We start from the raw sequence: 23,284 nt of genomic DNA, 5'->3' as shown, positions 1-23,284 counted from the left end.
GAAAGAGGATTGGGACAACATTCCACAGGCCACAATCAACAGACTGATCAACTCTATGCGAAGGAGATGTGTCGCGCTGCATGAGGCAAATGGTGGTCACACCAGGTACTGCCTGGTTTTCTGATCCATGCCCCTACCTTCTGTTTTAAGGTATCTGTGACCAACAGATGCATATCTGCATTCCCAGTCATGTGAAATCCATTGATTGGGGCTTAATGAATTTATTTCCATTGACTGATTTCCTTATATGAACTGCAACTCAGTAAAATCTTTGAAATTGTGCATGTTGCATTTATATTTTTGTTCAGTGTACATAGTCCAGGTAGGGAAAGGAAGACATGTTGTTTAGACTAGAGCTTTAGCGTTAGCTCCCTCTAGTGAATTATTTTGGAATGGACAAGCTGGAGACTTCATTAGGAATGAAAGAGACTATAAGGATAGATAAGAAAACACCCAGGAACTTGATAACTGAATGCTGATTAGTCACATACTCTTAGTAACTTAATTTCACTGATGATTTTAGCAAGAAATACATATTGTACATGTGACTCCTATTACCGTGAAAGCAGGAGGGTAGAGTATGTAGATATACTGTAACTAAGATAACTCCTTTGCAGCCCAAAGCACATTGAGAGGCCAGAGAACATTGTTATTGGACCTATAGCACATATAAGTCTGTCCATTGCCCAGTAGCAGAAATCTGCCTTACTACATGTCGGTTTCATCATCATGCTGGACTTATATAATCGGAACATTACACTCAAACCAATGAGGAAATGATGTTAATCATTGATGACATTCACTCTAAAACAGGTAAAGTTTTCTGATATGAAACATTTAATTATTGTGAGAAATTTTATCCAAGATAATTTTGCCTCAAATGATACATCCAAGATATTCATAATCTACAGTGAAAGATCATTTTCTTGGATCTTCCTCTACAGTGTATGTATGCAAAGCGTTTGCAAAGATAGGCAACAGTTATGGAGCGTGCTGTACATGAATGATATAGCATTTCTCCAACCCATGATAAAGCCAGTGAGCAGTCATGATTTAAGAGCATCGGGCAGTTCTCTTTTGCCTCCGTGAATTAATAATCAAAGAAAACGGCAAAGAGAAAAAGTGAAGCTTTCAAAAATCAATGGGGGCCATGTTTCATGACCAGCATGCGTCAATCCTGGAGCCCTCACCTGGGCGCCCTTGTATTTGTGTGTGTGTGTGTGTGCCCGTGTGCTGTGAGTGTCCATGTGTGCTAACGCTCCACTGCGGCGGCTATGCTATTGTACCGGGGCGATCTGATTTCCTGAATCACTCTTCCGGTTGGTTGTACATCTAAATCAGCGTTGATCGCTGACAGAAAACAAGGCTAACTGGTGCGAAGGAAGAAGCGCTTTTTTGGGTTAGCGAGCAGCCCACTAAATACCAGTTGTCTCCTCAAATCATCGTGGCCAGGGCTGTATTATTGATGGTGCCTCAAGGGGCCTCTGGCTCCTTAGATGGGGATGGGTCTGTCTCTCTGCCTGCCAGCGAGAGGGAAAGAGAGAGGTTCTGGGAGGAAAGGTGGACTGAATCATGCCAGTCGAACCAGGACTCAAATGGTGTTCTGGCTTAGGTGGCTCTGTGTGTCTGGGAAGTTCTGGAGAGGAGCGAGGTTCTGTGTATGAACCAACCAGGCCTAGCAAGCCAGCTTGGGCCAGAACACAAACAGTAACGCCTGGCCTTAAATTGAAAATGAATGGTAGCATGATGTCCCTCTGGGGAGACAGAGAGGGAGCAGCTGGTCTTCAAGACACTGCTGGTCCAGGCTTCAAAACACACGCACACACACACACACAGAGAGAGAGAGGGCCACTACATATTGACGCTTTAATAATTGAGGGCCACTTCAGGACTTCTTTAGGGTGACAGCCATGGACCCACCCTCCCATTTGTTCACTGTCACAGAGACAAGGCACAACGGAATGAATGAATGGTAATATAATAGGAGAGAGGAAAACTCAAAGGTGAGAAGAGAGCAGAAGGTAAGGGATGTGAGGAGCTGGTTTTCCTATATCCTGTGGGTGGAGCACATCCATCTCTTAGGAATAATGGCCAGCAATGATCAAATTGTATCTTTTACTTAGGACTTTTTATCTATGAATCTGATTAATATCATTCATATCATATATTAGAATAGCCTTTGCCATTTACAGTTGAAGTCAGAAGTTTACATACACCTTAGCCAAATATATTTAAACTCAGTTTTTCACAATTCCTGACATTTAATCCTAGTAAAAATTCCCTATCTTAGGTCAGTTAGGATCACCACTTTATTTTAAGGATGCGAAATGTCAGAATAATAGTTGAGAGAATGATTTATTTCAGATTTTGTTGCTTTCATCACATTCCCAGTGGGTCAGAAGTTTACATACACTCAATTAGTATTTGGTAGCATTGCCTTTAAATTGTTTAACTTGGGTCAAATGTTACGGGTAGCCTTCCACAAGCTTCCCACAATAAGTTGGGTGAGGGGAGAGTCATTCAGAACTCTGCCTCAGTTGATGCTGCTGTGAACCGCATCACAAGAGACATGTCAATCTGGAGATCTATAAAAAAAATTGACATTATATTTGCAATTTCAATGTTGTTTGAGTTGCTTTGTGTATCACCAAATTTGCTTGAGATTATATTACTAAAACACTGCTCACTGCATCCAAGTTTCTTGACATAGGCGTTTCAAAGAGCTGTCAGTCAAGGCGAGTTCATGAATATAAGCTCCCCGCCCACTCAGCATGTCTTTTCAAATTTCCTGGTAGTTAGCCATTAGAGAAAAATAGAAAAATTGCTCTCTCATAGGCACCAATACTATAGCAGCTGGGTCTGGTCTACTTAGCTCATTGACTGTAAATGAACTAGAGAAAAAAGAGCCTATGAAATGCCTCACTTTCTCTTCTGCCTCTGACATTACCACCATTCTTCGCCCTATGGGAAACTACCTGAATGATATGAAGTGTGTTGCAAAATGGATGACAGGCGTTGCATCTGAGTGAGTGGATAAAATATACATTTAATTTCATTCTTTTGGACCCTTCAGTGGTGCATTTAACTGCTTAGTGGCAGTCAGTGCTGAAGCAAATTAGGGCCCAGAATCAGTGGTGTAAAGTACTTACTGTAAGTAAAAATACTTTAAAGTACTACCTCAGTAATTTTTTTGGGTATCTGTACTTTATTTTTTATATTTTGACAACTTTTACTTTAACTCCACTACATTCCTAAAGAAAATATCGTACTTTTTACTCCTTACATTTTCCCTGACACCCGAAAATACTTTATGCTTAGCAGGACAGGAAAATTGACTAATTCACGAATTTATAAACAGAACATTCCTGGTCATCCCTACTGCCTTTGATCTGGCGGACTCACAAAACACAAATGCTTAGTTTGTAATTATGTCTGACTGTTGAAGTGTGCCCTTGGCTATCCGTAAATGAAAAAAACAAGAAAATCATGCCGTCTGGGTTGCTTAATATAAGGAATTTGAAATTATTTATACTTTTTTAAAACTTTTGATATCTAAGTATATTTTAACGATTACATTTAGTTTTTATACTTAAGTATATTTAAAAACATAATTTTAGACTTTTACTCAAGTAGTATTTTACTGGGTGACTTTCACTTTTACTTGAGTCATTTTCTTTTAAGGTATCTTTACTTTTACTCAAGTATGACAATTGGATACTTTTTCCAACACTGTCCAGAATAAGTGAATGGTTTAAGTGTTCAGGGATTTGAGCACATGGCTATTTCTGTTCAATTACAGATGTAGGATCTTAATTTGAGCCAGTTAGCTGCAGCAGGAAAATAATCTGACAGGAACAGGAAATGGGAATTATTATGTGAATTATAATTCATGGTCATTTTTGTAAGAGTTTGATAAAAAAAATTGTTAGGGCAAATCAAGTTGGAAATTTCTAAGTGGAAATTACAAACTTTAGAATGCTTTTATAAACTCAAATACACTACAAGTTTGCATTTCCTTCTTTACAGGAAAATTCTCAGCAACAAAATAGTGACCAAATTAAGATCCTACATCTGTAGTCGTGTTAGAGGTCTACACAACAGCTTGTACAACAGTCTTTACATCAGCTTGGCAGAAGGATTTGGGAAGATTGACTATAAAAACCTAACCGTATGTCCCCCCCACCCTTGTACATTTAAAATAAATCTAAGTTTTGTTTGAAAAGAAAGATTTGCACTTTTAGGTTTATCAATCAGAAACATAAGATAGATATTCACCAGAGTAATGACAAATGTTGCAGTCTGAACAATTCTCAATTGAATTGTGAATAAAACAAATAAAACAATGTATAGTGCCAAGAAAAAGTGGTGCGTGTTCTGAACCCTATTATTTATATTGCAGGTAACATCCTGACTACGACTCAGGGATGTGTACTGTAGGCCCACCACAGAATTAGAGATGGAATGACTGCAATGGCAAGTGTTGTCAAACCCTTGTGGTGTTGAGATTGAATTTCTTTAGTTTCTTTAGCCTATTCATATATTGTAGTAAACTTTGGTGGATGAAGTTAACAGCAAAATATCTATCAAATGAAAACTAATCTAATTATTCACAAAATAACTTTCTTTGAAAATGATCTCATGATAAATGAAAAGTAGGATCTCAATATTTGTCACGTCCTGACCAGTAAAAGGGGTTATTTGTCATTGTAGTTTGGTCAGGGCGTGGCAGGGGGTGTTTGTTTTGTGTGTTTCGGCGTTTTTGGGTTTAGGTTCTATGTTATCTATTTCTATGTTTATATCTAGTTTTCTATTTCAATGTTAGGTTTTTGGCAATGACCTCCAATTAGAGACAGCTGGTTGTCGTTGTCTCTAATTGGAGGCCATATTTAGTTGTGTTTGTTTCACTTGTGTTTTGGTGGGTTGTTGTTTTCCTGTATAGCCTGTGTTGCCTTACGGAACTGTTTCGTCGTTTTGTTTATTTTGTTTAAGTGTTATCTTTAAATAAATTAAGAAGATGAGCACTATACCGCTGCCCCTTGGTCCAATCCTTACGACGCCTATGACAGAACCACCCACGAAACAAGGACCAAGCAGCGGGGATTAGAGCACTGAGGAGAAGGATGGACGTGGGAGGCAGAATGACGTTTCTGGGAGAGAAAATTAAGGGAGCTACATGAGGCCGAGAGGCACACGGGGAGTTTGGCAGAGTCAGAGTGGAGATCTGAGCCAACACGGGGTGCTTATTATGGGGAGCGACGGATCAAGCAAGCACCTTGTTACGCAGAAATGCGCACGGTGTCGCCCATACGCACGCACAGTCCGGTGCGGCCAATAAGGGCCCGACAGCGTTGCCGGGCAAGAGTTGGCCGGCAGCCAGGAAGAAGTGTGCCGGCACAACGGATCTGGTCTCCAGTGCGCCACCATAGCCCGGTAAGGCCGGTGCCTGCTGTGAGCACGCGGTCCGAAGTACGTCTCCCCAGTCCGGTGAGACCAGTTCCAGCGCCCCGAAGGAAGCCTCTAATGATGGTCAATAGTCCGACGTCTCCAGCGATAATCCATGGCACGAAGCCTCCAGTGATGATCCATGGCCCGGAGCCTGTAGGGATGATCCAAGGCATGAAGCCTCCAGTGATGATCCATGGCTCGGAGCTTGTAGGGATGATCCATGGCACGAAGCCTCCAGTGATAACCCATGACGCGGAACCAGTAGTGATGACCCATGGCACGGAGCCTGCAGCGAAGGTCCCCAGTCCGGAACCTACAGAGACGCTCTTCAGCCCGGAGCCTCCAGCGACGCTCCTCAGCCCGGAGCCTCCAGCGACGCTCCTCAGCCCGGAGTCTCCAGCGATGCCGCGCAGCCCAGAGTCTTCTGAAGGGGAGCTACGCCCAGAGCCACCTCCGTAGTGGGAGGATTGGGAAGGGGGGGTGTAGCACAGGGACCGTTGTTGACGGTGGCCACCCTCCCTTCCCTCCCTTTAAGTTTGGGGTTGTTTTTGTTGGATTTTGGGTTTTGAGGTGCCTTCGGGGTCTGCACCTTTGGAGGGGCGGGTACTGTCACGTCCTGACCAGTAAAAGGGGTTATTTGTCATTGTAGTTTGGTCAGGGCGTGGCAGGGGGTGTTTGTTTTGTGTGTTTTGGGGTTTAGGTTCTATGTTATCTATTTCTATGTTTATATCTAGTTTTATATTTCTATGTTGGGTTTTTGGCAATGACCTCCAATTAGAGACAGCTGGTTGTCGTTGTCTCTAATTGGAGGCCATATTTAGTTGTGTTTGTTTCACTTGTGTTTTGGTGGGTGGTTGTTTTCCTGTGTTGCCTTATGGAACTGTTTCGTCATTTTGTTTAAGTGTTATCTTTAAATAAATTAAGAAGATGAGCACTATACCCGCTGCGCCTTGGTCCAATCCTTACAACGCCTATGACAATATTTTCCTCAGTTACTTTCACCCTCTCAGAGGAGTTTATTTTATTGATTAATAAGTGTTTTCCTTCTATCCAAATCCAATTAGGATATTGTGGGATTTAAAGAAGTATTTTGTGATGACCACGCATATCAATGTGAATTGATGCTCTCACAGTCATCACACTCAAACCCACAACCAAGCACTTATTAGCATACTTACATCTTGACGAGTACCTGCTTTTACTCTTGTCAAATGATCAAAACTGAAACAGCAAATCTAAAACTGAGGAAGTATTGTACTGTACCTATTTAGACTCAATCAACTTGCATGAAAGGTCGCTGGTTTGAATCCCCGAGCCGACTAGGTGAAAAAATCTTTTGATGTGCCCTTGAGCAAGGCCTTAATTGCTCCTGTAAGTCGTTCTGGATAAGAGCGTCTGCTAAATGAGTAAAATGTAACATGTACTATCCCTGTCCTCTATAATAATGAATTGGAAGTATATTTCATTATCTTGATGTGTTTTGATTTGTCTTCCCCAGACCTGCGGCAGGTAACATGTTGTGATCTAGACGGCATCAACAAGGTAAAGGCCATCTCCCTCATCCCAACAGTGATAATTACCAACATAACTATTGATCCGAGAGTATCGATGCATCGCTAATTGTTTGCAGCGATTTATTTATTTTATTCACTTTCCAGACCAATGTGAATATGTTAACCTTGAGCCCAGGAACGAGGAAGGAGGATGTAGTACACTGGGGGAAAACACACATTAAACTGATTCAACAGCTAGTTTTTTGCGTGTTTTTCCGCCTCACTCTGAGAGAGGAACGTCATTATGTTATGTTCATGAGTTCTGAGACCACAAAAAGAATGCCAATTTGGGCCAAATTAGACTAGATTGAATGATTTTTATTTTACGATGAACTTCGACGGTACAGCCTTGAAAATCTTCAAGGCTGCTGCCTGAGTTGGGTCTCTGTGGAGCTCATTGGGAGAAACCCGGATGCCAACCTTTCCTCATATTGATCAATTACCCAACTACATTATCTATTATATGGATAATAATAAGATTATTTATCATTAAAACAGATCAGGAATTGGATTAAATGCATCAAATATGTAGCCAAATGTAGCTTTAATTTATGTTATCGACGTATCGGCCCTAACATAAACCCAAGGTCATTGCGGCAGGAATATATGATTTTTAGATGAGGTGATTGGAGGGAGAAGAGGCCAAGAAACTAGCTATGTATTCGTATGATTTCTACCTAGGAAAACAAGTTAACGTTTCAAGTTTGGGGAATTGATAAAAATCCATTCTAGACTCCTTGCCTTTCCTCAAAACGGCGGTGAATATGAGATATGAGGATTGCGGAAAACTATTAATTTAGCAGCATAAGATAACACCATTATCGACTCTATGTCTAACTGAATGTGTAATCGATTAGTGAATGATTTGCAGGAATCAATTAGGAACAGTGTAATTATTTACATATTGTATCTCTTTCTACTATAAAAGCCCGTTCAAACTCTCTTCTGCTGCCTAAATCATTAGCTCAATTATACAATGCATGAGTCTGATTCACATTACAGGGCTGACCCGAAACGTGCTTGCTCATTTGGCCTTTTCACAAGTGCTTTCCTACACTTTTGTGGCGTGGTTTGGTTTGGTAAGGCCCTATAGTGGGAAACAGGCACCAGTGTGTGGGTGTTCCTCCCCACCTAATGCAGTACCAGATATTCTGATGGAGTGTGATAGTGACCACAGGTGCGCCGGAGGTCCAGTGTAAATATCATACATGCAACAGGCCATCTGCCAAGTGTAGGGCTGTTACCGTGGAGACAGCTGGCCTATACCAGGGCATCTGGTGCTTGTCACAACCACCCACTAATCAGATACCTGCTTATGTCTTTGGTCTGCACAGCGACTCGACAAGCTATAATGCCAAACTGGTGTTTCATACAAAGTGGGAGTCAGTCAAACCGCTGTTCTGGTATCAAGGTGGGATGCAGTAGCACTAGATATACTATAGGATCTATGGTGGATTTTAGCATAGAGGCTCTATGGTGGATTTTAGGATAGGGGCTCTATGGTGGATTTTAGGATAGAGGCTCTATGGTGGATTTTAGGATAGGGGCTCTATGGTGGATTTTAGGATAGGGGCTCTATGGTGGATTTTAGGATGGTGGATCTATGGTGGGTTTTAGGATAGGGGCTCTGTGGTGGATTTTAGAATCATTTATCTATGTTGGATTTTAGGATAGGGGCTCTATGGTGGATTTTAGGATAGGGGCTCTATGGTGGATTTTAGGATGGTGGATCTATGGTAGATTTCAGGATGGTGGATCTATGGTAGATTTTAGGATGGTGGATCTATGGTGGATTTTAGGATGGTGGATCTATGGTAGATTTTAGGATGGTGGGTCTATGGTGGATTTTAGGGTGGTGGATCTATGGTGGGTTTTAGGATAGGGGCTCTATGGTGGAATTTAGGATGATGGATTTTAGGATGGTATATCTATGGTGGATTTTAGGATAGTGGATCTATAGTGGATTTTAGGATAGTGGATCTATGGTGGATTTCTCTGTGGGTCAGTCAGTCCGTGTGATTTGGAGTTCAGGCTGATGTAAGTGGACCTGACATATGCTGGCCTGAGGAGGATTCAGTCTGACCACTGCATTCTGCCCTTTCACCCTTATGAACCACGCCCAAGGCTCAGACCCATTTAAAAAACTGTTCTCTTTCTGGTACAATGAGTGGATTGAGTGTGCAGTGCCAGTTCAGTATGCACTGAGACACAGACATACCCCACCCACACACGCATGCACTCTCTCTCTCTCTCTCTCTCACACACACACACACACACACACACACACACACACACACACACACACACACACACACACACACACACACACACACACACACACACACACACACACACACACACACACACACACACACACAATGGCTGTCAATGTGGCGGTGGAAGGTAAGGTAATTACAGCAGTATTTATTTTCTCCTGCGCTCTCTCCTCCCCTTCCCCCGCCCCACCAGATTGTGAGGCCGAGGTTAGCCTCTAGCAGTGCAGTGCTGAAGGTGTGTTTGTGCTGCTATGCCCTCTGGCTTGGCTGCCAGCTTATTCCCACTGATCTGAGCCAGAAGGCAGACTGCCGAGGAATACCGATCACCTTGCCCAGACCCAATCCTTTGAGCTTGACTCTGGCATCTTTCCCTTCTGTCTGTTTCCTCCTCGGCTCCTCTCTTCCTCTTCTGAAGTTGACAACAAAGACATCCTCGGGGTCCCTCTTGATGTAAGACCCGCTCTTGATCTTTTTCTCCCTATGTTTTTGTACCTTATAGTTGCACTACTTTCATATTCCGCTAGCACAATATTTACACACCAGAAGACAGACGGGGTGAATCTTTCATGCGAGGGCTCAGACCTGGACGAAGAGCTCTGGTTAATCTCCTGGAAGACCCTCTGATCACCTGGTCATGTTGGAGAGAGGGAGGGATGGACAGAGAGATGGAGGGAGAGACGAGGAGGAAAATGACAGAGCCGGCCATTCGTTGGTCAAGGTGAGAGAGAGAGAGAGAGAGAGAGAGAGAGAGAGAGAGAGAGAGAGAGCGAGAGAGAGAGAGAGAGAGAGAGAGAGAGATTGAGAGCGAGAGCGAGAGAGAGTTGATCAAATCGCCCCTCTCTCATATCCAACATTGCCCAACCTGATGATCCAATATTAAACCCCCATCTTGTTAGAAACAGAGCCAGGTTGCCCCTTCTAATAAATCCCAAACCCCTCTAACCTTTCATTATCAGCAGTCCAGGTCTTCTACAGTACCAGTACCACAACTACCACTAGCTCAACGTCTACTGAACCAACCAGCACCACCCCCAACACCCCTACCCCCACCTCCCTCTATCCCTCCCTCCTATTCCCCTCCTCCCCTCTTCCACAAGGAGAAGTCTCCAGTGAGCTAATTAGCGTTGGAACGGAGTCCAGAACAGAAAGAGGGAAGGAGGAGAGGGAGAGATTGACGCGGCGCGTTAGCTTTAGCGGTCAGGCTACTGACAGAGGGTGACGGTGAGCTGGGGCTAACCGCCGGCTCCTCACAACTGACAGGGACAATAAAGGGAGCCTGGAAGTGTGTGTGTGTGTGTTTGTGTGACAGCTAGACTTCTTCTAGAGGGGAGTCTGGAGGGCTAGGCAGCCCCTTACTCCCTAACAGTCAGTGGCAGCTCCAAGCTTCCTCCAGGATTTTAGACGGATGGAAGAACCAGACAGCGTTGCCGCTACCACCTGAGGCCTTCTGAGTGGAGGAAAGTGGAGATACTGACCTGACCATCAGTAGAGGAACGGTACAGTTCAGTCATCTAGCAGACACTCTCATCCAGAGCCACTTACAGGAGCAATTAGGGTTAAGTGCCTTGCTCAAGGGCACATCGGCAGATGTTTTACCTGGTCGGCTCGGGGATTCGGACCAGCGACCTTTCGGTTACTGGCCCAATGCTCTTAACCGGTAGGCTACCTGCCGGTAGAGGAGGAAATGTAGAGGAGTGTTTCCCATACAGTTTGAGGCACCTGTTTCACACCGCAAGCCAAAGAAAAGAAAAAGGCTGAGCTTCTCCTGAAATCTTGTTGACGAATGCGTCCCCTTGAACTCTGTAACAAAGCAGGTGAAAGTTCTTCATTGCTATTTCCAAAGCGCTCTACCATCATTACAGACAAAGAGTAACTCCCTTCATGCAAGTATGCATGCATGGAGAGAGCGGTATAGCTGGAGAACCCGGAATGATAAAAAACACACACATACACTATTTCTCCAAGGGATCAGGCAGAACTAAAGGATGGTCCACCAAACCTCTGCTCTAGCACAAGCATGAAGGAAAGGTCAGGAGGAAGGGCGGCCATTACTCTTTCATAAACTTCACTTATTTATTTGGTCAAGTAAACCAATCAAAACGACTGGATGAGAAGTAGCGGCTGGGCCCACAAAGCAAACAGGGATAATTAGCAACACAGGAAGTGACATCTCCTTGTGTACTTGTTCCACCGCTCCACCCTACCCCACTTCCCAACTCACTTTTTATATGTGGGGAAGGTGGAAAGCTAAATATTTGATGTAGTTGCCTGTGCCTCTGTGAAGCTCAAACACAGAGCGGGCTTTGTATTGCTGGTTACTGGTCGGGTTCTTTTTTTGTTGGTGTACGGTTGATCCGAATGGACGAGGCAGCAGAATTTGCTGAAGTCAAAGAACTAGGGAAGATGGCGCCAATGCTTCATTTGCATGTGGTTGCGTCTTGTAGTGTTCAGGCCAATGATTAAAATACAAAGGCCATTAGATTGATTTAGTGTGGTGTAGAGATTGAGTCCACAGTAATAAATGGTGATATGCAGTATCAGCAGTTTGAATTGCCATCTAAAGGCACAATCTGCTACTTATCGAAGTGGATCTCTCAATGTCTCACGATGATCCCCAATCGTAATTACGTTGCTATCTCAGGAGACAAACAGATTCCCACATATCACCCTGTTTACATGGGCCTAATTACAGTGCATTATACACAGTGTTTTAGTCCTGGTATAAACCCGTAGCCGTCTCTCCAGGGATCTGTTGAAGTGTCTCCAGTGTAATCCTCTATCCTCTCTCTGTCTCTCTATCCTCTCCTCCTCTCTTTCCCCCAAAAGATTGTAATCACTGTACTGTACATACACATTAGGGTACTAATGGGTTCTAGTTCCAGTGAGACTGAAGAACTAGCTAGCTAATTAGTTAAAATAGCACATTATCCGTCCAAATATTTGACTTGCAATGACACTCTCTTGTTATTGGAGGAAAATGAGACAGCTGTAGCTACAGATGCTGAGTTTCAAGTTGCGGAGATGCTTAGTATATTTTTCTATATTGAATATTGTACAATGGCAGTGTGATCTAGGCCAATACACAGGTTCTTCGCAATGGATAGCGTAGTAAGCTAGCCAACAGAGCTACATGAGCTAAATAGGAACCAAAAGGTCACTGGTTCGAATCCCTGAGCCGACTAGATGAAAAACACTTAACCCTTACTGCTCCTGTAAGTTGCTCTGGATAAGAGTGTCTGCTAAATGTATATGTTATGTGGTTATACAGTGCTCTTTGTAATTATTGGAACAGTGAAGCATTTTTTCTTATTTTGGCTCTGTACTCCAGCACTTTGGATTTGAAATTATACAATGACTTCCCTTCTACATTAATGTGGATGCTACCATGATTACAGATAGTCCTGAAATAATCGTGAATAAAGATGAGTGAGAAAGTTACAGACGCACAAATATCATCCCCCCCAAAAAATGCTAACCTCCCCTGTTGTTGTAATCATGAGAGGTTAACATGTCTTCCCTGTTGTTGTAATCATGAGAGGTTAACATGTCTCCCCTGTTATTGTAATCATGAGAGGTTAACATGTCTCCCCTGTTATTGTAATCATGAGAGGTTAACATGTCTCCCCTGTTATTGTAATCATGAGAGGTTAACATGTCTCCCCTGTTGTTGTAATCATGAGAGGTTAACATGTCTCCCCTGTTATTGTAATCATGAGAGGTTAACATGTCTCCCCTGTTATTGTAATCATGAGAGGTTAACATGTCTCCCCTGTTATTGTAATCATGAGAGGTTAACATGTCTCCCCTGTTGTTGTAATCATGAGAGGTTAACATGTCTCCCCTGTTGTTGTAATCATGAGAGGTTAACATGTCTCCCCTGTTATTGTAATCATGAGAGGTTAACATGTCTCCCCTGTTATTGTAATCATGAGAGGTTAACATGTCTCCCCTGTTATTGTAATCATGAGAGGTTAACATGTCTCCCCTGTTATTGTAATCATGAGAGGTTAACATGTCTCCCCTGTTGTTGTAATCATGAGAGGTTAACATGTCTCCCCTGTTGTTGTAATCATGAGAGGTTAACATGTCTCCCCTGTTGTTGTAATCATGAGAGGTTAACATGTCTCCCCTGTTATTGTAATCATGAGAGGTTAACATGTCTCCCCTGTTATTGTAATCATGAGAGGTTAACATGTCTCCCCTGTTGTTGTAATCATGAGAGGTTAACATGTCTCCCCTGTTATTGTAATCATGAGAGGTTAACATGTCTCCCCTGTTATTGTAATCATGAGAGGTTAACATGTCTTGGGGTATGCTATTTCTGCGTTTGTAACGTTCTGACTCATCATTATTCACGATTCATTCGTGGCCAGTGATTGGGTCTCAATGTAGGCAGCAACCTCTCTGAGTTAGTGATTGCTGTTTAGCAGTCTGATGTCCTTGAGATAGAGACTGAAAAACAGCTTCTATCTCAAGGCCATCAAACTGATAAACAGCAATCACTAACACAGAGAGGCTGCTGCCTACATTGAGACCCAATCACTGGTCACTTTAATAAATTAATCACTAGTCTCTTTAAACAATGCCACTTTAAACAATGCCACTTTAAACAATGCCACTTTAATAATCGTTACATATCTTACTTTACTCATATCATATGTATATACAGTATTTTATACCGTCTATTGCACCTTGTCTATGCCGCTCGGCCATCGCTCATCCATATATTTATATGTACATATTCTCATTCACCCCTTTAGATTTTTGTGTGTTAGGTAGTTGTTGGGGAATTGTTAGATTACTTGTTAGATATTACTGCACTGTCGGAACTAGAAGCACAAGCATTTAGCTACACTCGCATTAACATCTGCTAACCATGTGTATGTGACCAATAATATTTGAATTGATTTGATTTGATTCAGGACTATCCATAGTCATGGTAGCATCCACATTAATGTCAAAGTGTTTCGAAACATATTATATTCTTATTTACAATAAAAGGGACTCCAAAATGACACAATACATTATTTACCATTAATTTATTTTGGGCCCAAAATAATCTGAAACACAACTATAAAACAGCAAATGCATCCAACAGGTTTGTAGTCACAAGTTTGATGTAATCATTGCGTGCTAGGAATTTGGGACCAAACAGTAAACCTTTGACTACTTTTATACACATTTTGGTCCCTAAAATGGGGGGACTATGTACAAAAGTGCTGTAATTTCTAAATGGTTCACCTGATATGGTTGAAATACCAGGAGCGCAACTTTCACATGTCCCCCCCACATTCTGAAATTGCATTTTTGTCCCCCCCCCAGTTTTATCAATGGAATATGGTACAAAACGAGGCAACAGTGTGGACCATGAGGACGCCTCCCAGCGGTCAAATAATATATATATTTTATGTCCCCCCCCACTTCTAAAACCAAAGTAGCGCCCCTGGAAAATACCCTCAAATTAAAGCTGACAGTCTGCACTTTAACCTCATAGTCATTATATCACTCCATATCCAAAGTGCTGGGGTACAGAGCCAAAACAACCCAAAATGTGTCACTGTCCCAGTAATTATGGAGGGCACTGTATAACCACATTTAGCCCTGTTGGCTAGCTTACTACGCTATGCATTGCGTAGAACTTGTTTATAGGCCTAGATCCCACTGCCATTGTAAAATATCAAATGTAGCAAAATACATTGAACATTTCCACAACTTGAAACTCAGCGTCTATAGCTACAGCTGTCTAATCTGCCTCCAATAACAGGGTAGTGTCATTGCAAGTCAAATATTCTGATGGATAGTGTGCTATTTTAACTATAAGGTGATGAATGTGTCTGATTCTGTCTCTACCCCGGTTAGCGTATGGTCCCTACATGTTTTAATCCAGTATTCTCATATAGTGAACCTTAATGTCGTCGGAGTGATAATAAATATCGAATGTGAGCCCCTACACTTGTCACTGGCGCTGTCTTGGTAAAAATGACCCTTTTTATTAAATAATTCACTCTTTTATCAATAAACCTCACTGTTGCTGTATAATTAAATCCTTACGTTCAATCATAACCTTTTTCTTTATTTATAAGTCATATCATTATCTCTCTCCATGTAATGTGGATCCTTTCGAAACAGCCATCTTTCCACGTCTGTCTCAGTACATGATTGTACTCTTTCTATACAGGCCCATAGAAGTAGTAGAATTGCTCATTGATCACCTTTCTCCTCTCATCACAGCATTTGCTGTCATTGTCATTTGTCCTCCAGAATGTTCTTAATTAAAAATGCAGAATTTTGCTTGATCACATATTGAAGGATTAATGTTGTATAATGTATAATTTCCCTCGTCTTCAATACACATTCTAATTGTTTTTTTTTTGTGGAAGGATCTAACCCCTTTCTCATAGCAAAACCAAAATAATTGCCACACTATTTCTGAAATTCTAACATGCTGCATGTGTTGTTGTCCCAGAGTGGTGCTGTTTAATCTTTTCTAATAATGATAATAATGCCTCTATATAACAACCTCAGGGCGTTCCAACGGCATCGGCTGTTGGTCTATTGATTAGTCAGACAGAGTCACGGTTGGCCTCTCCTGTGTACTGGAGGCCAATTGAAAGGATCGGTAGTCTATTTATCTCTGCTCAGATTATAATGAACACGTTTAATACCTCCGAGGGTAGGAACAGAACACAAGCCACATCTGAAACAGCAATAGGAAAACCTGATAAGCAAGGAAACCTATGCTATATCTGTCCATTTCGCTATCTGACGATAGTTCGTTATCCAAAGTAAGAGAAACGAGTGTGTTTCTGTTCCTGTTATTAGAACGTTGATCCATCCGGGGAATGGGTGTTTTCCTGCTTTTGTGTTTTCATTCTTGGTTGGAACAGTTGGCTGTGCTGTATACCTCTGGGTGCTATACATTATTGAAACTCTTTTAATGACAGCACAAGTCCCAGATAAAACTGTGACCCTGTAGACATTGATCTCTGTAGACGGCCCAATAAACTCATTTGTAAGCCTCTTGATACGGCTAAAGGAAGGCTTATATTCAAACGGCTATCGACCGCAAGCCAATTATTCTGTTTTGTTTTTCATTATTTGACTCGGATGGATTGATTTCATGCCAGTGGTTTGAGGATCATGAATGTATGCTATTTACCTCAATGACTATTGTTGTGTTACAGTTCATTGCAATACCTCACAGGTAGGACCAGGGTTTTTCTCAGGCTTGAGCCGGTCTCAATGTGAGCCACTTCCTCCTATACCAACAACACTGTTCTACAGATGTAGGATCTAAATTTGACCTGTTTCTCACAGCAGGAAAATGACATTATCCTGCTGCAACAGGAAATGTGAATTATTATGTGGATTATAATTAATGGACATTTTTGTAGGGGTTGGTACATTTTTCATTAGGGCAAATCAAGTTTGAATACACTACAAGTTTGCATTTCCTCCTGCGGCTCAGGACAATTCTCTGTGACAACAGAGTGATCAAATTAAGAGAGCACACCTGTGTAGCCTGGTTAACCAGACTGAACACTGCACTCACCAAGTGAAACAATGAGTGTAGCCGCAGTATTCAGTCAGGTTTAACCAAGCTACCTGTTGTACTGTAGGTCAAGTCTCAACCCCAAAGATATCTACTCCATAGAAAGGCAGCTGTACAACTAAATGCATTTGTGTCAAGAGGACTTTTATCAATACGGAAAACAAGAGCTATGACAGACAAATAGGGTTGCAGTTTGGTACCATTTCAAAGCCGGGTCTTCATGCATGCTAGCTATGCATATCAAGTGATCATTTGGGCCCTTTTGGAGCCTATTAGCATTTTCTCCCTAAAAGGCAGAGGGAATATACAAAGCCACCACAGAAATGAGTGTTATATTTATAATACCACTCTGCACCTCCCACATAGAATGCATATGGAGTAGACCAGAGAATTGTCTTGTCAGATTGTCCATCGTGGCTTCATTGTGGAGTACGGCTGTTGTGGAGGTGACAGGAGGTGACACACACACACACACACACACACACACACACAGTGACGGGAGTGACGAGCCACCCTGTGATTGAACGAACATTCCTGGAGGCACCCTGCAAGGCTTGTCTGATTCCGAGGACCCGTCGCCAGGGGAACCGCTACCGTGGCAACCATTGTGTGTGTGTGTGTTTACCGCCACCCACTGGCATTCCAAAAAGAAACTTAGTGTGACCCTTCAGTGGCAGCCCACATCCACTCTGACACACACGCACAACCATGCGCATACACACACGCACACTGAGCCAGCTTCGATGAATGTAGTAGAAAACTAGCTACACTTGTGCAGGAAATGTATCTTGATATGAGAAAACATCCCTCAAGGGTAGTGGTGTATTGATTGGGGAAAGTTGTATAGAAGTTGTATGTATTTTTTAACACTTCCTAGTTGTACGAAGTGGTGAAAGATATATGAAAGTAAGTAGAGGTGTAGACATATCAAGCTAAATCACTTTTACTCATCCTTGATACATGATGATTATGTGCATCTTTATACACGGGTCAATACGTTGAAATTACTTCAAATTCATAATGTTTGGAAAACATGCGGGATGATCTTGGCACGTAGAGCCCTATCAAGGTTTTTAAAGGTCTAGTTAGCAAAGGCAATAGATGAGAGATGTCAGTTTCACAGTTTATGAGCTCTGTTTGTCCCTGGGGGCCTGCCGTAGCCTCTGGCAATTCTCCCCTTACCTTAGGCATCATCTGAAAAAAAAGAAAAACTGATGCTTGGAGTCATTCTGCATCCCTGCATCTGCCTGAAAATAATTGGTCAGGCACCTTCTCCCATAGAAAAGGGGTCATGTTAGATTAATAGCTTCCAGGCAAAATGCACAGGTCTGACAGATCACATTTGATACAGAAAATGTATATGTGTTGTACTAACACTAAGGTAATTTTTCAGAAGTTTGCCGTAGTGTTTTACTGGAAGAGGTGTAACCAGGGATGGAAATTCAGCTAGCCGCTAGCTCGTGGCTAGTACTTTTCAAAACAGACTAGTAGAAAATGTGCCCAACTAGCTCACCAACTAGTGGAATGTTTTATTTTCAAATATTGCATGGCACAGATTTTGGACCTGGGCTAATAAAAATTGCAGTCTACTAGTTTGGTTGACCAGTAGCCAAAATCCTTTCATTCCTTGGGTGTAACTGTTGTTTTTAACACCTAAAGCAAAAGAAAATGAGAAGAATATAACCGATATTGTTCTTAGCAATTTGCTGTGTTTGATTCGCTTGGTCATTCTATCTGCATACGTTTATCATTCAGAGAATGTGGTTCAACTGCCTATGTTAATCAACCATATTCACAGAAAAGAAATCTACTTCTAAAAATGTCAACGAAGAAGCTCTGTTTTTATAGTAGAATGTATAATATAATTTCTTAGTTGAATTCTATGTCTGCTGCTGCACGCCTCACATTCAAACTTAATTACTGTCCATCTCTCTTGCTCCATGTGTCATAACATCAATAGGAATTTCCTACAGTATGCCCTATATTGCTTAGGTCTGCATTTAATATGCAACGACTCAACAGTCAATACGCACAAAAAGAATCCTTTACACTCTTCAATTCTGAAATATACATATTTATTTACATGCAGTGTTTTTTTTTTTTTGCTAAAGTACATGATTTATTCATTTATTTGCCGGTTTCGGGCCCCGTTCCGACAATCCTACAATTCCTATAATGACTGACTCCACAGACCACATATCTGCATTTGCCATTCTTTTTGCCTTGTTTCTAATCTAGCACAGAAGAAAGACTGCGCTGCCTGGCTGCTGAAGTACTTGGGGAAAACAATACCACTGGGCTTTGCCACTACCTGTAAGCTCAGAGATGAGAAAGAAACACGGTTGAAATTAAGGGAGCAAAAATAATTCTTCTCTGAATGAGATGTCTTGGGCTTGATCACACTGCAAACCAAACCACTATCTCTTAGGCTACTTAAAATTTCACTTTTAAAATTCAAACCTGATTGTACTTTTATGGAAATTTCATTCCATCAATGAATGAAGTGCATTTCCTCCTGACTCCAAGTTTTCTCCCATCCCTGCAGATCCTCCTGCTCTGCCCTTCATTACAATTCTCTTGATAAGAAAGCTGGGAAATGAGGGAAAGATGTAAATTCGGGCGAAAAGAAAAGGTTCAGATCTTTTTTTGGGAGTGGGGGGGGGGGGTTCTGGGAATATGACAAAGGGGAAAAAGGGGGATAAAGTCAGACCTGACACCAGGGCCAACGGGTTTGACAGCCACAAGACACATGGCTTCTCAACACCATGTCTGTGTTGTTAATCAGGTGTACTGGTGTAATTAACATTCAGAGGTTGTAATAGTGCTGTGACCCCTGCTCTAGGTGTTGTTTTTTATCACAGTGTGGATAAGAAGCTTCGGCCCAAAAAAAAGCATACTTTTTCAGTACGATTTCATACCACAGTGATTTGAACAAAAAAAGAGATGTGGAAGAAATAAAACATTGGCAGAATAACTTATTTAATTTATAGAGTTATTATATATATAGCTAAGCCTTATGGTCATATGTACCACAGTACAGTATATAGTACTATAGGCCCTCTATGGAAGAGGTGAAACAAACACACAAACATAGCCAGAGTACAAAAAAGTAACAAGATGGCTTCCAACATGCTGACCATACTAAACAACACTTCACCACAATTATTACCATACTGTAGATATTCCGGCCATTTCTCTATCTTCCACCTTTGGAGTTGCACTGCACAGTGCATATTACTATCAGCCAGGTCTCAGTGGGTCTGTGGTGTCATGGAACAGGTACAGAGGGGCCAAGGCCCTATCGAGCATCCCATCATCACAGCCGTGTGCCTCATTAGTCCACTGATACGCTCCATGATCATCCACCAACACAGAGGGGAGTTCAGCCATCCGTTACGGACCTCACCTCCAAACCGTCCTCGGCCCTGAGATTGATCAACATCAGCTACAGGGCCAAACCAATCGCAGCCAGAGTCTGGCTCCTAAATGGCAGCCTATTCCCTTTGACCAGAGCCCTATACTATATGGAGGATAGGGCGCCATTTGGGACGCATCCAGAGACTTCTTACCTATGCGTCTTATTTGGAATGGAAGCCGTTTTCACATTTCTTTTTCCTTTTCGCCCTTGGGGGCTTTGGGGTATCTGATAGACTGACAGATTCTCTGCTAATTCTCCCTAGTCTCTAACTCTAATTGGCTGAGAGGGAGGGAGAGTTTCGACTGGAAGCCGTGACTGATCCGAGTCAGTCGGTGGCGGCCATTTTGTTCAATCAATGACACCTCGGTGGGGCATTCATGGAGAATTAAATGAATATTAACTACATTATTGATGATTGTAATGATTAATAATGGTCTCCAGATTGATGTAGCTTGGCTGAGGAGACAGTAGCTATGTGGCATTAACTTGTCCATTGATTTTCTGTCGACATTTAGAAAGTTAGAATAGGACCTAGATTCAACAATTGTCTGCCAGGGATAGTTTCCATTGAACGATCTTGTGTCGATGAAAACAGCTGGACGTAATGACGTCACACCCCCTAAAAAAATACTACAGTGTGGAATAAAAATGTAGTGGTTGAAGTTTTTCCATGAGCCATTTAGGCAAATTGCACATTAATAAATTGGCGACAGCCTGTATGCCCTCCCACTTATCTGTTTCATGTCTCAGGTTGCCCAAAGCCAGCAAGGATAGAACGCAGTAATTGACTAATATTTGCCATATTCGAATAATTCTCATGTGCCAACGTATCGCCGCGGTCCGTGCCATGAGGAAACTTACACTCCTGTAGATCTCTAATAATTGGATGGGGAAACTTGCCAGCCATCCAGAAAAAGCAAGGTGAAGCAATTCAGGCATTCTTGAAAGTCAGGACAATCCTTGTCCTGCAAAGAAAAGAAAAACGATGATTGCAAGCAGTAGGCATTTTCTATTAAATGTGGGGTGGAGCTTATAGTTCCATTCTGCATCACGTGCCCTGTATACCTTCAAAAGTATTCGGCAATCATCATTTATTCAAAAAACACAGTTTCCACCATCAGGTGTTGCAATAAAGACATTTTGAAAAAAGAAAAATCCACCCCTGTCGAACAGATAAAAATGTTGTCGATCTTTAGATCATTTCTCCTATATCTGCCGTTGCCATTCCACATGTCGCATAATTTGCGACATTGCTTTTGTTGAATAAACCTGAGTCAGTGGAAACTTGTCTATTGACGAGGAGAGTAGGCTGGTTAAATTACAATAGAATGTAGGCCTTCATGAAGCCCTGGTGCAGATTAACGCAGGTTATATATGTGTAATCTCTTAATATGGCTTCCTAGACTAAAACCATCTCTAGCTGTAAAAGATTAAGTTATATCTCAATGTGAATATTCTGTGATCAGATTTTGTTTCTAAGATGTGAGAATACTATTCAGGTATAGCCGTGTTAAGATAACACAAGGTCTCTACAACTAACAGTGCTCTTTCTCTGTCTGTCTGTCTGTCTGTCTGTCTGTCTGTCTGTCTGTCTGTGTGTCTGTCTGATTGTGCCGTGTATTTTTTTTATTGGAAATTACCTGAGAATAGGACAGGCAGTACCGTAGCTGTCTGGCACTGACACAGCCACCTCGTTTACCTGTGATGTCCTATTAGAGGCGGCAGACAGGACCCGGTCGACACAGAGAAGTCACAGGCCACCTCACCAGCTGACCTTGGGGCCTGGCTATTGCCACGGTTGCCAGGGTGAGCTCCTGAGGCAAATTGAAACTGTCACCGTGACATTTCACAGCTGATTCCCAGGCCTGAAGGTGAAAGAACACTCACTAATAAGAATCAAAGCTATCATCTAGAGAGAGATCGATATAGGCTTCTATTTATACCTGCTAGGAAAAAGAGGGACCTTGATATAAAATATCAATTCTGTGCACCATGAAGAAAACCTAATGGACTCAGGTCCAGTAATGAAACATCTATAAGTCTTGAGCGGTCCGTCGTAGTGATTAGCTTAGCAACGGAATCATTTTAATTTGTGTACGATAATCGTGACTAAATGAATGCCTGAGGAGCACGAGTAATGAGTAAAAAAAAAAAAAGATTCCACGTGATCAATGCCTTTGGGTAATAAGAAGCTATAATGAATTATTACTGCCTTAATTGCCTTAACGTTGATTAAATATGATGTTATTTTGAATGAGATGTACATTTCTAAATTTGTATCAAGCACAGTCATAATCATGGAAATGACAGGGTTAATTTAAGACCAAGCCATAGGATGATGTTTGGCACATTCAGAGTTAAGCGAAAACACTTATCTAATGTGAATTATGAAACCTAAGCTTGACACTCCACTTTGTAAGTGTGAATGCTGCTGGATGTAGCTCAGGTTATGCTGTCCATCTTAGTAGCTATTAGCCCACAGCCCTACATACCGCTCTATGTTATCGAACCCTTACTGAACACACTTCACAACATGGAGAAAGTGAGTACCCGTCTTTTACATCTCAATTCCTTGGCTTTCCAAGGTTGTAGGATGCAAGTGTAACGGAGTTGAGGATGCACCGTAAGCTCACTCCAAAGCCAGCCTGAAATGTCGCGGACGGCATCCAATTGGTACCTTTTGGGAGGCTCAAACAGTTGAAATGTTGTCAAGGAGGGCGTCACGTTTGTTCGCAAAGCAGAGGTCCCGAGTTCCTGCCAGATATCAGCCAAATCAGAGGGAAGTGGTACTCGCTAAGCAAGCAACATGACGTCCGTAACACAAGGATCTATCCCAACTTAGTCTTTCACTGCATGGTGGCAGTAGATACTCATTTAAATGTGTGCCCTAACAGACCTTCTTACATTGAACTTAAATCCTGTGGATTCGATTTCATGGTCAACTGGGACCCAGCAGTTGAGTCTTCTTCCGCATTCAACTATAGTGTTGAATCATATGTCTGTCAATTGATTTCAGAGAAAATATGGACACAGAGTCCTT

General features: G+C 42.1%; 1 protein-coding gene across 1 annotated transcript in view; it reads left to right on the top strand.

Moving 5' to 3' along the window:
* LOC115191585 (uncharacterized protein K02A2.6-like) overlaps positions 1-22,054 on the top strand; it is a 38,939-nt gene extending 16,885 nt beyond the window's left edge. The window contains exon 2 of the mRNA XM_029749373.1: positions 21,961-22,054. Within this exon, the coding sequence (XP_029605233.1) occupies positions 21,961-22,054 (94 nt within the window). The remainder of the gene's footprint in view (positions 1-21,960) is intronic.
* The last annotated feature ends 1,230 nt before the right edge of the window (positions 22,055-23,284 follow it).

Source organism: Salmo trutta, chromosome 4, assembly GCF_901001165.1.
Source record: "Salmo trutta chromosome 4, fSalTru1.1, whole genome shotgun sequence".
Lineage (NCBI taxonomy): Eukaryota > Metazoa > Chordata > Actinopteri > Salmoniformes > Salmonidae > Salmo > Salmo trutta.
Note: the sequence above shows the minus strand (reverse complement) of the source record. Positions and strands in the feature narration are given on the sequence as shown.